The following is a 15,676-nucleotide window of genomic DNA, read 5'->3' as shown; positions in this document are numbered from 1 at the left end:
GGAAACTGTTACTTTGTTTATGTTCCTACATGGCTACATTAATACATTTTAACACAATATTATATTTTGCTGACATACTACCAAGGTTGATAGCCATTAGCCATAGCTTAAAACCATCGATACAATTATACTAGAAACTGTGCTTCGAGTAAATCGTGATGTAATTATCTATTGGAGCGATGTAACAATGCAATCATGCCGTATCGCATAATGTGACGTATTTAATTTCGCATGAAATTGATATTGTATATTGTATAAGGTTAGACTTGTAGTATAATAGTAAAATTCTTTATCTTAAAAAGTATAGTAGGGTACTAGCTAGTATAAGTAAGTTACTGTTTATTTTATCATTTTTAAGTTTTTACTTTTTTATTTTTATAAGTGACAAAATAACTTTTAAATTTTGTATTTGGAAACAGAATATTATTCTAAGAATTTTGGTGAATAAAAGTCGAATGCTAAACGAATAATTATCTAGATAGGTATGTAATTATAATAATTATTTTAAGTATTTTAAGTATTTTAAGTCACAACGAGTGAAGTGGAGTGGCACAGGATAGTTCCCCACAAGATGTTTGAAACATTTAAGCCTATTCATACCGTTCTACGATAAGGTGGTATGCCGGTATTGACTCGAAAGTTGATAACAATAGTCAATACTCAATAGATAATAAATATTAACTAGACATAAAATATATTATAGTAATTAAATTTTAACAAATAACAATATTATAAATTCAATATTTTCAGCAAAAATTAATTCAAATTTCTGTAATACTATAAGTAAAATAAATTACCAACTGCAGCAATAACAGTATAATAATTAATGTATCATAAAATAAACTTATAGTAATTTAAGCTGACTTTTCTGTCAGAATCACTATTGTAGGTTAGCTACCTCCTTTAGATTAGCTCTCCTTCTTTTTTCTGTTAAATTAAAAATAATAAGTACTTATCTAATACTCGAATAATGTTAAATTTTTGATTTTTAGCGGATCTTTTGCTTGTTGGTTGTATCATGCATACAAGTTAGCTTTAGACCTATTATAGGTAATTGTTTATGTATATATATTATAAATTATACTGTATTAATGTGTATATATATTAAATAGGTACTGTACATTTTACTATAGGTACTTTTGCTTGATTTGAGGCGTTATAAATAATAATAAAATAATCTCATAAATAAATATGGTAATACCTTGCCAGTTGCCGGTATTTCTGAAACCGAACATAACATATATTATATTTAAACATTAAACATAATATGATATGCGACATAATGTATCTTTATACATACTATGTTGCCATGTTGATAATTTTTTAGATTTATTTATCATTTTCTTAATGTTTTTCGGAATATTTTCTTGTAAATACATATTTCTTCCGAATATTATTATTTGTATTAGGTATGTTATGTAGGTACCTAAAAATATGTGGTATATGTGTAAAAAAATACAGAATGAATTTACCAAGGTAACCCAGGTAACATTTACTAAAAATGATGCTCTCCTCAGAATTTCTTTTAGTTATATATTTATTCAAATTCTCATTTTTTGAATTTTTAAGAAAGTTATACTGACCTATTACTTAAAAAGACCATTTAATGTTTTGATTTTTTGTGTAATTAATTAAGGAATGTCCTGTGGCAATACAGGCTAATTTTTTTGAAACCCCAATTATTACTTTAAATTGTAAAACAGATCATTATTTAGAATATGTTGATGTAAAACTAAATTCAAAACAGTAGTTTTTGACTTATAATTATACTTTATGTAGCTATACTAAGGATAGTTAATATACTCCATGAAAATAATAAAAAATATGGGAAGTTTTATAACTTCGAAACTACTTGTTTAGTTTTCATTTAGGATGTATCAACGTTTCCTAAAATACCATTTACTTTACAATTTACAGTAAAAATGGGTGGCAAGTCGTATTTACTGATTCCCATGTAAAAGTTATATGTTTGTATCATCACAGAATACTTCTTATGTATACAGAATCTATGTATTTGAAAACACGTTCTATATTTAAAAGTTCCAAAAGTCAGAATTTGTTTGGAGAATCCCCCGTTTATTTTATATAATGTTTACATACTACTCAGTACTCATAGGCATATATAGGAAACCGAGCCAGACTTGTTTATGTATCTACTTATATTGCCTCGAGACTATAGATCTTTCGATAAGCATTACATTTTCAAGGCTATAGTGAATTCACGAAACCATGGAGGTGCCTATACTATAAAATATAAAAATACCTACAGTTTATAAAATAGGTATACAATGTGTTTCACAAATTAATAATTAACAAATCAAAATATAAGAATAACACCAAAATAAATAATAATTACAAAGTATATATCTACATTACTGGCAATTCACTGCAGTTTTATCATAAACCTTAAACTCAAAAGAAACTTTTAGGTATTTCATAATCAATAGGTATCTCAACCAGGTATTAAACATTATTATTTATTTGTAAATTGTAGCTACTAGCTAGTTCTACAAAGTATCTACCTACATTTAATATTATTAACGATTGGTCTTCAAAATCATTCAAAACTTGTGCTATATTTAACCATTTGATAAGCTAACTGTTTATAAACTTTTGTTACATGTAGGTAGTTTTTTTAACTACATAATTATATACTGATTATATAAAAGGAAGTAAACAAATAATGTTTATACTTATTTTTTGTATAACCTCGGTATGTTATTAATTGAATTGCAATGGTTCTTAAATATAGTAAATATATATTAGGTATATCTGTAATATTATTCGATGCTACTAGCCAAACGACGATTTAATTGTAATGAGTTTGGTTGTAACGACGTTAGTTTACCTAATATACGTCAGTAAGTCAAAACACATATTTCATAATATCAAATAACTGTCGATGTTCATTGTAAATGTACACATTCATGTATGTTCATTGATTTGTTTATGTTCCAATAAATGCTGAACCCAAAATCAGTAACTCAACAGTGCTGAACTGCTAACACAGTAGGTAACTGTCAAACGTTTAGGTAGTACTTTTTTATTGCGAATAAATACTGCTCTTGTAATTCTTGTCTAACGATATCTAATAGAATTTAAATATATTTTTATATATATTACAGGGTATTTGCCATTTTGGTATATGTACCTATGAATAATATCAAAATAATTAAATTAGTACGTATATTATGCCCTTAAATTCTCAATAACTACCTATATATATATTATATAACCTATTAACCTATATCTAGCTATTAACATTCTGAGTTGTCTGCTGATTGCTGTCTGCTGAACATATGACGGAAGCAACAATCTTAGGTATACGTTTAAATATTTCATCAGTTGAAAAGTATAGAGAAAATAGTTAGCAATTAATGGTCATTATATTACGAAAGTCGTAGGAAAGCTGTCGAAGCTTTTGTAATATTTTGCTATATGCATTCAAATTATGTACATGTAAACGAGGCGAACACTTTAAACTATGTTAATTATTAACTGTTTTGCTTTAACAACAGAGAGAAAAATTGTGGTTACAGGTCTTGACGTAATACTACGTATACTCGGCGCGAAATCAATATATACTATTATAGAAGCCCTGGTGGGTGGGATGGACTTACCGTACACACGTTTTGAGCATGCTCAGACCGAGAGCTTGCATTGCCATTCTGTTATAGCCAGCTGGACGTTACTGCTGCTGTAGAAGTTATCCGCGTAGTTACACGCCATTCCGGAGAACTGTTCAATAAAATCATCATAATATAATAATCCAATAATAATATCATCGAAGCAATAATAGACGCTGCAATGTCTTATTACTCCTATTATTAAATTACAATGATCAATAAGCAAATCCAGATGTTTGGGTAAGAATATAAATTATAATATATTAATAAAATTATTATTTTTGTTCACATTATTCACATATTCAAAGTTAACATACGTATAAGTTATTACAATTAACAGTAACAGTATTACCTATTAGCTTTTGTACACAAATATATTTATATACCTGTAAACATAATATTATGCAGATCACCCGTAGCTCCGGTGTGGGCTTTATTGTGGTTAGTCGTTTTTGCGATTAACGCAAATTCGACCGAACTAAAGGAGTTCCAATTCAAGCACCACAACAATGAAGAAATGTACGATGTCATTTTGCAAATACGGGAAAAATGCCCAAGCATCACTAGTCTGTATAGGCTATCGGAAGACTCCGTAGAAGGCCGTCCACTTTTAGTCGTCGTGTTTTCAATTCATCCAAATTACCACAAACCACGTACTTACATTTTTTATTAATTGTATCACTATACCTGCCTCATAATTTTAAAAATTACTCTTTATCGTTCATCGAATTTCTATAGTGGATCCAGAGTTCAAATACATAGCTAATATGCATGGCAACGAAGTACTCGGAAGGGAGTTACTGTTGAAATTGGCGGATTACATTTGTGAAGAGTATAAAGCCGGAAACGAAGAAATAGTAAAATTAATTACCAAAACTAGGATTCACCTCATGCCGTCAATGAATCCAGACGGATGGCAAAGATCAACAGATGATGTACAGTATTATTAGTTGAAATTGCATAACGATGATTTAAATAAATTTGATATCTCATACATTTATTAGGGAGGTAGCAACTATTTAATCGGGAGAGACAACGCCGAGGGTGTAGATTTAAATAGAAATTTCCCAGATTTAGACCGAATCGTTTTTGATAACGAAGCATACTACAAAGACATCAACAATCATTTGATGCAAATGGTAGATCATTTGGCACAACCGGTAATTGCTATTTTTGAATTATTTGAATTTTAGGTTTTTTTTTGCTTTCTTTAAAAAAATTGTTCTCCATTTATCATTATTGTTAACCTAAATTAAATTGAAAATAAAGATATTTATAATACATTTATTTCATTAACTTTTACCCATACCACATTTTATTTATTTTATGAAAAAACAAACAATTTTTAATTTTTTATAGTTTTAGAACTTCTTGAGTATATCTGTATGAATTACATACACGATTTTTTTTATTGACAATAATTAGATTATTTGTTTTGTATACCTATATTTATTATAGAGCAAATACTAGTGTACATTAATTAGTTGTTTGTTCAATAACTAATGATCTACTTCTTTTTTAATTAAGGCAAAGTTTAATAATTAGTTATAGAAATAAGTATAATATTAAAACATTTTAATGGTGTCAGGTGTAATTGCATAATTATTATTTATTATGTATTTGTATACCTGTGCCCGCATATAGGTGCAACCAGAAACCAAGGCTGTAATGCAAATGATCATGTCTATACCGTTCGTGGCTTCAGCTAATCTTCACGGAGGCGATTTAGTTGCCAATTATCCATACGACGCCAGTAGATATGGCAATGTGCAGGGCGAATATGCCACAAGTCCCGACGACGAAACTTTCAAGTAATGTTTTGATATAAATATTGTTTAAACATTTACAACTTATACTAACTATATTGTATTATTTGGGGTTTATAACATTTTTACATATTTATTTAGATGGTTAGCTTTATCCTATGCAAATTATCACGCAGATATGGCCAATCCAAATAGAATGCCGTGTAGAGGTGGTGACAAAAATTTTGGCAAAGAAGGTGGTATCACTAATGGAGCTAAATGGTATAGTGTTAGAGGAGGTAAGATTTGAAATGAATAATTATTTACATAGATAATCATAAAACTAAATATTTTATTAAATAGAAATAAATACAATAAATGATTAATTATAATTGAAAACCATTTTAATGAGGACGGATATATTTACGGACGGGTATTTGTAGTCTGTACTATATAACTATGGGCCATGGGGTTATCAATTTATAATTTTAGCGTGACACTCATTATTACTTCGAAACTATATAGGAACATTAAAAAAAAAAAATGTTTATATTTATTGAAGTTATTAAAAAATCATTGTAGTTCATAAAGTAATAAGCATTTAAGGTCTAGATACTGTATAGGTAAGCTTATACTAACTTATACCAATATTTCCCACCTCATTACATGATTTACCTATCTAAACATAAAATGTTTGTAATAATATGCAGGGTCATTAATTCAAAACATGTAAATAAATTTGAAAAATTGACCAATTAACAAAACTTCAATAATTCTATAGTTAGAATAATATTACTGTATACCTTATTTATAACTCTTTTTTTCTTTTCTTTCACATTTGTTATCTCTATCTATTTGAATCAAATATTTAACCTCTGTTTAATTACTTTATAAGTATTTAATATTGTAAATGTTCTTAAACACTCTTTATCAAATTGCCCTACTGGTGTAAGTTAATTAAAATGAAATAAAATAAATAAATAAAAAGTACTGAAAAACCAGACATAAATTTTAATTATTTTATTTAAAACTATTGAAAATAATAATTGCAACTTGTCGTTTGGCTCATGATAAGAAACAACCTCCTTAATATTGTTATATCATACTATACTTATATACTATAACTATTAAATATAAAGTTACTAAGTAATAAGTATACCTTTTGATAAAAACAAATAATTTTCGAATGAAAATGTACTTATAGTGATTATATGTATCAAAATTCAAAATTATAAAAATCCTTACCGAATTGAATAGTCATTTTCTTTATACATTTCACCTGGGATTTTAGTTTTCAGCATGATTTACATATATTATATATAATGTTAAATGAGACAAAAGTATTATGTTATTATAGAATTATAATATATTATAGTATTATTATACATGGACGCTACCCATGCGTTTGTACTTAGTTGTCTCCGTACGATAAATCAAATTTTCGCTCACTAGTTTCAATAATATGCTGTTAGTTTTAATATTAGAGTGAATCGACCTACTATCAAACTTTTAGGTAAGAAAATTATTTGTACTCAAATGAAAGTGTTTTCTCGATATTTTAATTTTTAAGCGAGATATAAAAATTTTCAATGTGTGATATTTCATATACCTATATCTAACTTAAATTAAAATATCGAAAAAATGTGGTGACACTTAAGCCCATATAACCTTACCTAAAAGTTGTATAACAGATAATTTCATCATTCTAATATCAAAACTAACACCACACTACTGGACCCGTTCGTCAGAAAATTGGGACGGTCGTTACAAACCAGGGTTTCTTTAACTATAAAAAAACAATCGTATGGTATGTAAGTATTTTAGATAAGTGCCTACTACATGATATTTTAGGGAAGTATTAATCTAATCTACAACGACAATAATGACAATGTTGATAATGATAAATAAAGATATTGTATGGGTTGAAATTCAATGTTGGACACATTTTTTACTATATTATATTAGTATAGTGAATTTATTTTTAATTTTTAATCAGTGAACGAAAATTTGCAATGTCGTATGTATGTAAGGTGGATACAACAAATGTGTGGGTATTATAACTACGAAGTACTGTCTATAGTTATAACAATTAATTATTAGTTATTACTTATTACTTTATATTATAATCATACTATTATACACTGAATGATTAAATATTTTTAATGTTTTTGTATTTGAAACATATCTAGTATGGATTGAAATTATATCGAACCAGAATTAGTTCCGAAACCCTTCCGATCCTTGGTTATAACTAATAAGCTAGTTATTCAAAAATGTTCTATTATGATAAATTCAAATTAAGTAAAAAAAAAAAATTCGCAAAAACTGATTAGGTACTTTAAAAATAACTCTATATAATATTTAGGTATTATAAATATATAAATAATTATATTTTCATATATTACCTACATATGGATTAGGATAAATATATCTTATACAATTGATTTTATAATATTAGATAATACAATATTTAGACTAAGTACTTAAACATATTAACCCTTAAAACTTCCAATACTAAATTTAAATAAACAATAAAGTAACATTATGTGTTGGTTATTAAAAATTATTGACATTTATATGATACGTACTTTAATTACTTACTTGCCGTACTTAAGCTTAATACAATACATATATACATTACAATTAATAGGTTAATAAATACAATTATTATGACAAATAATTTTCATAACTTGCACTTATATTTTCTTGTATCGTTAAAATTTATGTATAAAATAATTATTTTATTTTTAAAAATTCAAGAGTAAATTATTTTTTCAGAAATATTTGTTACATCAGGTGTATAATATACATAAATGGTAAATAAACATGTCTATTTTCATATAGGTATATTGAGTAGATATTGACGTATAGTTGTACAAATAACCAGTACCTATAATATTTTGAACCAATTATTTTGTACATATTGCATTTAGTCCAATCTTGATTTCATTGAATACAAAGTAGTAGTTCATTATTAAGGGAGTATACAAATAATAATACCAATATTGGTAGATGGCTTAAATAGTTTTTTCGGTTTGCCGTATATAGATATATAGATATGTGCCACTAGAAGAATTGATATATAGGTAGATAATATATTTTATAATATATTTTGCAAATTGAATAGCTATTAGTGCCTATTACTATTGCCCTGAGCCCCGCTCGATATGGATTATACTTCGTAAATTAATAATTATGTTTTTGTATCATAAAAATACATTTTACTAATTCAACGGCTTTAACCTATCGTCCTATCCCTGTGAAACCAAGTTATAAACAACTAACAATAACGAATGGAGCTGAAGGTTTCCATATTCACTTTAATAACGAAAATGTATGAAGTTTTATACTCTGTAGGCAAACGCGTAAACGAGTTGTTATTGTAATGAATTTATGATAACTTGGAACACCCAAATCATAAACTTAATATTTAAAATTGTATTTCAGGAATGCAAGACTTTAACTACTTATCTTCCAATGATTTTGAAATTACCTTAGAGCTGGGTTGTGACAAATATACAAAAGAAAGTGAACTAGAAAAAGAATGGAATAGAAACAAAAACGCACTTATCAACTTGATTTGGCAGGTATATGTCAATTAATTAATAACTGAATATATTATATGATATTCGTTTATCCAGATATAAGGGAAAAATTCAGGAGGTAAAGGGACAAAGGGTTCTGTCTCCATACTCAATCAAATATTTTTCTACATTCATCCATGTACTACACTAAATGATACACAAAGCATACTCAACCGCCCCTCCTCCCCATTTTTTCCTTTACTTAATAAAGAATTTATCTGAATTCTTATTTGTAAGTGATTTTAATTTTTAAGTGTACTTAAGGACCATATTTTTAAATACTTCGATTTTACACCATCTAAAGTCCTGTATTCCACGGTAATACAAGCCTAAACAGTTTTAAGCTATAAAATATGTATAGGTAACGCCGTAACGGGGTGTCGTAAGTGATCTACCATAATTTTTGTGAACTACCAACCTAATCAAAAATCCTTGTTGATAAACATGAATACATGATACACAATTTATGGGATAAACCACACAATTATTATAATTTCATTCTACCAGTTATATCCGTTGATTATTGGTGGTGCGTACGCATACAACTCGTTGTTTATTTATTGTATTATACTGGTGATAGTGAAATACCCTTTTACATTTTTGTTAAAAATTACAATATACGTATTTACAATTTAATTATTTCCAACATAAAATAGTACAAAGTGATGAAATAACAATACTATACTGAAGTAGAAAATTAAGGTTCGCGTGGCCTCATTGGCATTTAACATGAGCTATGATGCCCTTGATGGTTAATTAGATAAATATCTGGTGGTGGCGTGGTGTAAGTTGAAATTAAGAATAGAGCGTGTGATCTGGTGTGTCTCTGAAGAACTTTAAAATTTAATAGAGATAAAAGGTAGGTATTGGGAAGCTATTTTACCACATAGCAAACCGTATAGGATACTAAGTTCTTGAGTTCCTCTGCGATCAATTAGCAACAAATTTGAATTTACTATTTATATAAGTAGTTTTTGTAGATCACTTACGAGTTACGACACCAATGCGCGTAGATAGCGGAAAAGTATGGTAGATTGCTTACTACACCGGTGAGTTACAAGTAGATCGCTTACAACACCGTTACCAAATTATACTATCCAATTTTTAATTTACTGTTTAGTAATTATTATACTCCGACAATTTTTATAAGTTATAAAATGATGATAGATTAAAATTAATTACTATAATTTCCAAGTAATCATAGCCTTCATAGGTATCTGTTAAACAAAATATAGGTTATCCTTATCACTAATCATGGACTTTTATTATGTACCTTTTAATTATTATCCTTGGTTGGCAATGATATACCATTAGAATTTTAATTTAGGTACCTACATCATTCACATACAAATGTGTCTAATGAACAATTTATGGTTAAAAAGAAGTTGATGCCGCCACAGTACACTTTTTAAACGGTACAAAATCTGAGTATTTGAAAATATCGCTTTTATATGTATATAAAAAATTTCAAAAATTAAAATTTGAATAAATTTATGAACAAAGGGGAAAATGGCAGTGAGTATGCTTGGTGATGCACTGCGTAAAAATGCACCTATATATATTATTTCAAATTTAATTTATGAATTTCCGTAAAGTAACTACGTACAGTATTTTCAAATAAATTCTTAATAATAGCTAGTATATATATACGAGTATATTATAATATTTTCTTAGATTTTTTTTACTTTAATATTATAATATTTGAAATTTGTATTGTTTAAAATATTTCAGTCACACATAGGAATTAAAGGAATAATTAAAGACGCGGTTACGTTAAAACCATTAGTAAATGCATTTATCAAAGTGGTAAATGTTACTAACGGTCAACTGTCACCAATCTTACACGATGTAACTTCTGGTAAATTTAAAATTTAAAATAATAAAGTGTATATTTGATAGTCTAATAGTTATATAATGCAAATATGCAATGACATTTTTGTGATATGTAACAAATTTGATTCGATGTTTTTGGAAAATTCTAGTTCAAGACGGAGACTATTATAGACTGCTCACAGATGGTGATTATCACGTCACGGCTTCCATGGATGGATATTTATCTTCGACTAAATTGGTTACTGTCGAAAACAAATACCATAATGAAGCAAAAATAATGAACTTTACGTTGCAGCCGGTTAGTTTCCAAAGACGTCCTTTTATATTTAACACTAACTTTTTTGAATACATTAAATAGAATACTCTATTTTAATATTTACTCCAGTTAGTTGCTTTAAAGTTTAATTAGATATTTAAGTGTTTTAATTATAATTTCTGTTTTCAGATAATTTTACCCAGTAATTATAGTAAAAAAAGAAAGCGTTTTGCATATTCCAATTCAAACAATGCAAATAAACTACAAATGTTTTAGTACGAATCAATCTCCTTTCAACATTAGTGCCTACACATCCATTTTGGCACAATACATAATATAATTCATCAATAAATATCAATGAAGAGTTTATTTGTCAATACTAGCACAACTTTATTATAATTGTCTTTAGAACTATAGAAGTATAGTCGTATATGGCGACATAATATAACTATTTAATTTAATTAAATTAACATTACAGTGTTTAACTTTACTAATCCCCGGAGGCCGGAATTTATACTTCAACTGTTGAGTTTTTCTTATGTTGTTTAAGCGTAAAACGTTTGTGAAAAAATATTATGATATTATAAATAGTTCAAATTATGATAAGCTTAAAATGCAATACATTATTCTTATCTAATCTTAGATTCTATATATAATGATAATTAATTATTATATATTATTCATCTAATTAACTAGATTTAAAATTTAAAATAGATATAATACAAAATTGCAGTTTAATGGAACAGTGCATATTGTTGCTTATAAAGTAAAACTATACAGAGTACTAGTCGAGTACATGTGTGGCTGTGCTCCTAACTTCCTAACCTAATATATTTTATCAATAAGTACAAACAGTATAGGTAATAATTGACTGTTGCTGTACTGGGATTTATCGCTTCCTTCGAAATATCCAGCTTTGAAAAATGTATACTAATATACTATTATATATAGGCGCCAGGTTTTAAAAATATCATGGGTGTTCACTATTTTATGAACACTTTTACTGAAGTTTTACATAAATATTTTCGTTTTATTTAAATTTTTCGCTAAACAATCAACTATTAAAATTTAGTTAATTGTTGTTTTGTATGTTATAAAATTATAATAGTATTATCATAAAAAATCATAAGACAAAAATTAAAAAATGCCAATTTATTTTGAAAGTTACACATTTTATAAAGAAAATGTATTTTTCCGCACTTTGGAAATGTCGATGAATTGGTTTGCGACAGTTTCTACATTTATTTCTTCATCACGGTGCAAATGAAGAATGGCAATATCATTCAACCGTGTTTGACTCATTGTACTCCTGATGTATGTCTTAAGTCTGCGAAGGGCAGAAAATGATTTATTATGACTTGTGACTTATTTTATAATATAAGAACCGTGAGGCCGTAGGGGGCTGAGCTCCGCTATACAAAGCTCATGGGGGGCTGTAGCCCCCGAGCCCCCCTGTACACGGCGCCCATGCAGTATTATATAGGCTCCAACTACTGTTCGTACTTAACACTCTGTCATCATGTTCTTGACAACCTGCCTAGTATCTATACATTATATTGACTTCACCGGCCATCAACAACACAGATTCTTAAATTATCACGTATTATCTTTGATATCCGGGTAGGCACCAATGCACCATTACACCAGACATACATTTTTATTCTTAATTTTTTTTTACTAAAACAAAGAACTTATAACACAAGTCGTAGTGTTAAATTTGTTAATGTATAATTTATTTAAAATATCTTTATTTTGATTTATATTATTATATGTATAGTAGCGTACTGCCTAATATAGACTTATAGTGTTATACAGCAAATTTTAATTTTTCAGGTAAATTTATGATTTGACTGTATGTAATTCAAAATAATGATTTACTTGATATAGGTAAGTATAATGAACCAGCTACCAATACTTTTAGAGTATCTTAGCTCCTAGCCCCTAGGTATAGGTACAATTTTAAGTATTATATATTAATATAATATAATTCTGTATTCTATAATACCCTAGCTAGAACTATATTGACCCCCAAGGTTATAGTATTATTCAGTACTTTTCAAAATAACTAGGAAAAAAAAATGTCCTACCTACCACCATGTTTAAAATTTCATTCCTTACATATAAAAATTTAATTTAATAAATTTATTTTATTAAAAACCGGGGTCGCGTAAAAATTCTTTTTTTTTGTTTTCCTGACGTTTATGTAAACTACTGGAAATATTCAATGTTTCCCATGTAATAGATCCAACTAGATTTCAATTTTCTACCAAGAACGACCCTTAAAGTAGTAAATCAAAGAATGTATAACTATTTATCATGCATAATGTACATTGCACACAATCTCAAAAAATAAAAATAAAAAAACACATATCATGGTAAAATCAATATATTATATGCATCGTTCTACTCAAAAACTTAAATACAAACTTTTAACTATCACCAAACTACGTATACAAAATAAAATATATCTACATTTATAACTAGATAATAATTTTTACTTAATTTATAGTATAGGAAAATTATAGTTATTGAAAAACTCATGCTGGATTGCATATTTGCATTATTGTATGAACAATCACTAAACATTTAAATGATTGAATGTATCAATTACAATGAGCTAATGGTCCCTCAAACAAGACTTAGTTTCCCATTTAAAACCCTTGTAATAGGAAAAAAATCCCCTTACTAAAAGTCACTAAACAATTCAATGATTATGCTATGAATTATAATATTATTACTATTGTGATTAAAATAAGTTAAATAGTTCAATACAATTATTCATTTTTGTACTTTTATATCATATTATTTAATAATAGGTACCTACCTAAGTCGACCAAACATTGTTTTTCGTTTATCATATAAAATATTGATGGTAGCTTGGTGAGGACCGGTTGCACGCTCGTCTGCGGCAACGTTCAAGAGTACGACGTACCGGCCGTCGTTGTTAGAACTCGGATGGGTGACCACCTGAGTTTTTAGCAACACATCCTTGCCACTCATCAAACGTGTTTCAATCAACGCCCCTCTTCATAGTACCAAGCTAATGACCTCAGAAGTCGAAGCCTTAATCCGAAAAAAAAAAATTTGTTTAATAGTATGCGATATTGCTAAAACTTTTGAAAACCACGAAATGAAATCCTATAAATAAAAATATGAAATAGGAAAATAGACAATAATGTATTAAATATATTTAGTATTTACCTATAAGTTAGGTTCGTAGGTATAATGATTGAACATAATTTATTGTACTAATTAGTAATTACTATATTAAGGTAGTTTATTAATTAATTATAAAGAAAAAAATTAATTTAGTGTAATATGATATTAAAAAATATCTAATAAAGAATGAGTAAATAATTAATGGTAATTTTTCCGGGGCTTTTTTTCCGAATACTGGCATAATTATTTTATTATTTAGTGTCTACAAAATATACAGTGTTCAAAAAGTATGAAAAGGGTCAATAGACTAATATTATAGGACTACTAAACGATATTATATTATTAATGAGGTGACTAATTATTTTACCTAATTAATGTGCAGCAGTGCAATCATATTATAATTTATCAGTTCTAATTAGTATAATCATAATGTATAAATAAAGTTTGTTTAAATTAGTCTAACTAATGGTCGTTTCCAAATTTATTGAACGCTCTGTATAAATGTACTCATTACTCTGTTATTGCTCTGTATAGTGGTGTACTGGTGTCGTAATATTACTAGAACTAATACGATGAATTAAGTTTCTTATCCATACATAATATATGATATACATGACCTGCACATTGGACATTTTTAAGTGTTCGCTGACCGCCATTCTGGCAAATGGATGGTGGGGGAAGGGGTTTACGAAAGAATCCTTTATGACATTTTTCGAGAAGTCGTACAAGTGTACAACGTTCGTATACGTGGTCCCGTACAACTATTCACTGTCCTCAGAACCAACTCTAAGTTCTAACATCTAATGCCTCACCCGCAAATTAGTAATTACTAATTTTAAATTGTTGAAAAAGCTCTCCTATCGCATGGTCACATGGACTTATCAACCAAATATATTCATCAGAAATAGTTAACGTCGATAATTAAACTGCTGTACATATTATATAATGTCCGTGTTTTATTGCGGTTTAAATAATTATTGGTGCTAAAAATGATAACGATATTATAAAATAAACATTTAAAATCGCTCGTGCATAACTACTTAGCTTAAATTATCATATTTCTTTTCATAAAATAAACTATACAAATATATTACAATACAATATAAGTTGCTAGTTACTGTTTTACATTGCGTTGTCAAAATAAGCACAATACCTATGTTTAGCTTTTTAGGTATTTGGGCACTGACACACGCCAAAATAATTCATTGGGGCTTAATAATCCATCTCTACCGCAATATCAAACTCCATCCCCTCACCCCCTTTCATACCCACTAAACAAAATGGTATGGATATTAAATATTAATATTATATTTTTCAGACGTTAACGAATTCGTCACTGTCTAGTCAAATCACAGATTCGTGGTTTTTGCGTTTCTCCTGTAACAATAAAATATTTAATATTAATGATTGAGTGCGGCGAAATGAATATGCAACATATTATGTCATTGTGAAAAAATTAAAAATCCTATAACG

At 27.8% G+C, this 15,676-nt stretch overlaps 2 protein-coding genes across 2 annotated transcripts; one reads left to right on the top strand and one right to left on the bottom strand.

Annotated features, from left to right (window-relative positions):
- The first annotated feature begins 364 nt into the window (after window positions 1-364).
- On the top strand, window positions 365-11,516 carry LOC111034728 (carboxypeptidase E-like). The gene is made up of 11 exons (XM_022316063.1): window positions 365-482; window positions 3,540-3,866; window positions 4,035-4,279; window positions 4,365-4,561; window positions 4,631-4,786; window positions 5,271-5,437; window positions 5,534-5,670; window positions 8,819-8,958; window positions 10,687-10,813; window positions 10,938-11,086; window positions 11,234-11,516. Exons 2-11 carry the CDS (start codon window positions 3,838-3,840, stop codon window positions 11,318-11,320), a joined length of 1,434 nt encoding a protein of 477 aa, XP_022171755.1. The 5' UTR covers window positions 365-482; window positions 3,540-3,837; the 3' UTR covers window positions 11,321-11,516.
- A 651-nt stretch (window positions 11,517-12,167) lies between these two features.
- Window positions 12,168-14,268, bottom strand: LOC111034727. Its single transcript, XM_022316062.1, has 2 exons — window positions 13,869-14,268; window positions 12,168-12,371 (listed from the first exon to the last, which is right to left on the bottom strand). The coding sequence occupies exons 1-2, from the start codon at window positions 14,042-14,044 to the stop codon at window positions 12,218-12,220; spliced, it is 330 nt and encodes a 109-aa protein (XP_022171754.1). The 5' UTR covers window positions 14,045-14,268; the 3' UTR covers window positions 12,168-12,217.
- Window positions 14,269-15,676: the final 1,408 nt, after the last annotated feature.

The sequence above is a fragment of the Myzus persicae genome, unplaced genomic scaffold, assembly GCF_001856785.1.
Source record: "Myzus persicae strain clone G006 unplaced genomic scaffold, MPER_G0061.0, whole genome shotgun sequence".
Classification (NCBI taxonomy): Eukaryota; Metazoa; Arthropoda; class Insecta; order Hemiptera; family Aphididae; genus Myzus; species Myzus persicae.
The sequence above is the reverse complement of the archived record's forward strand: the minus strand, read 5'-3'. Positions and strand labels throughout refer to the sequence as shown.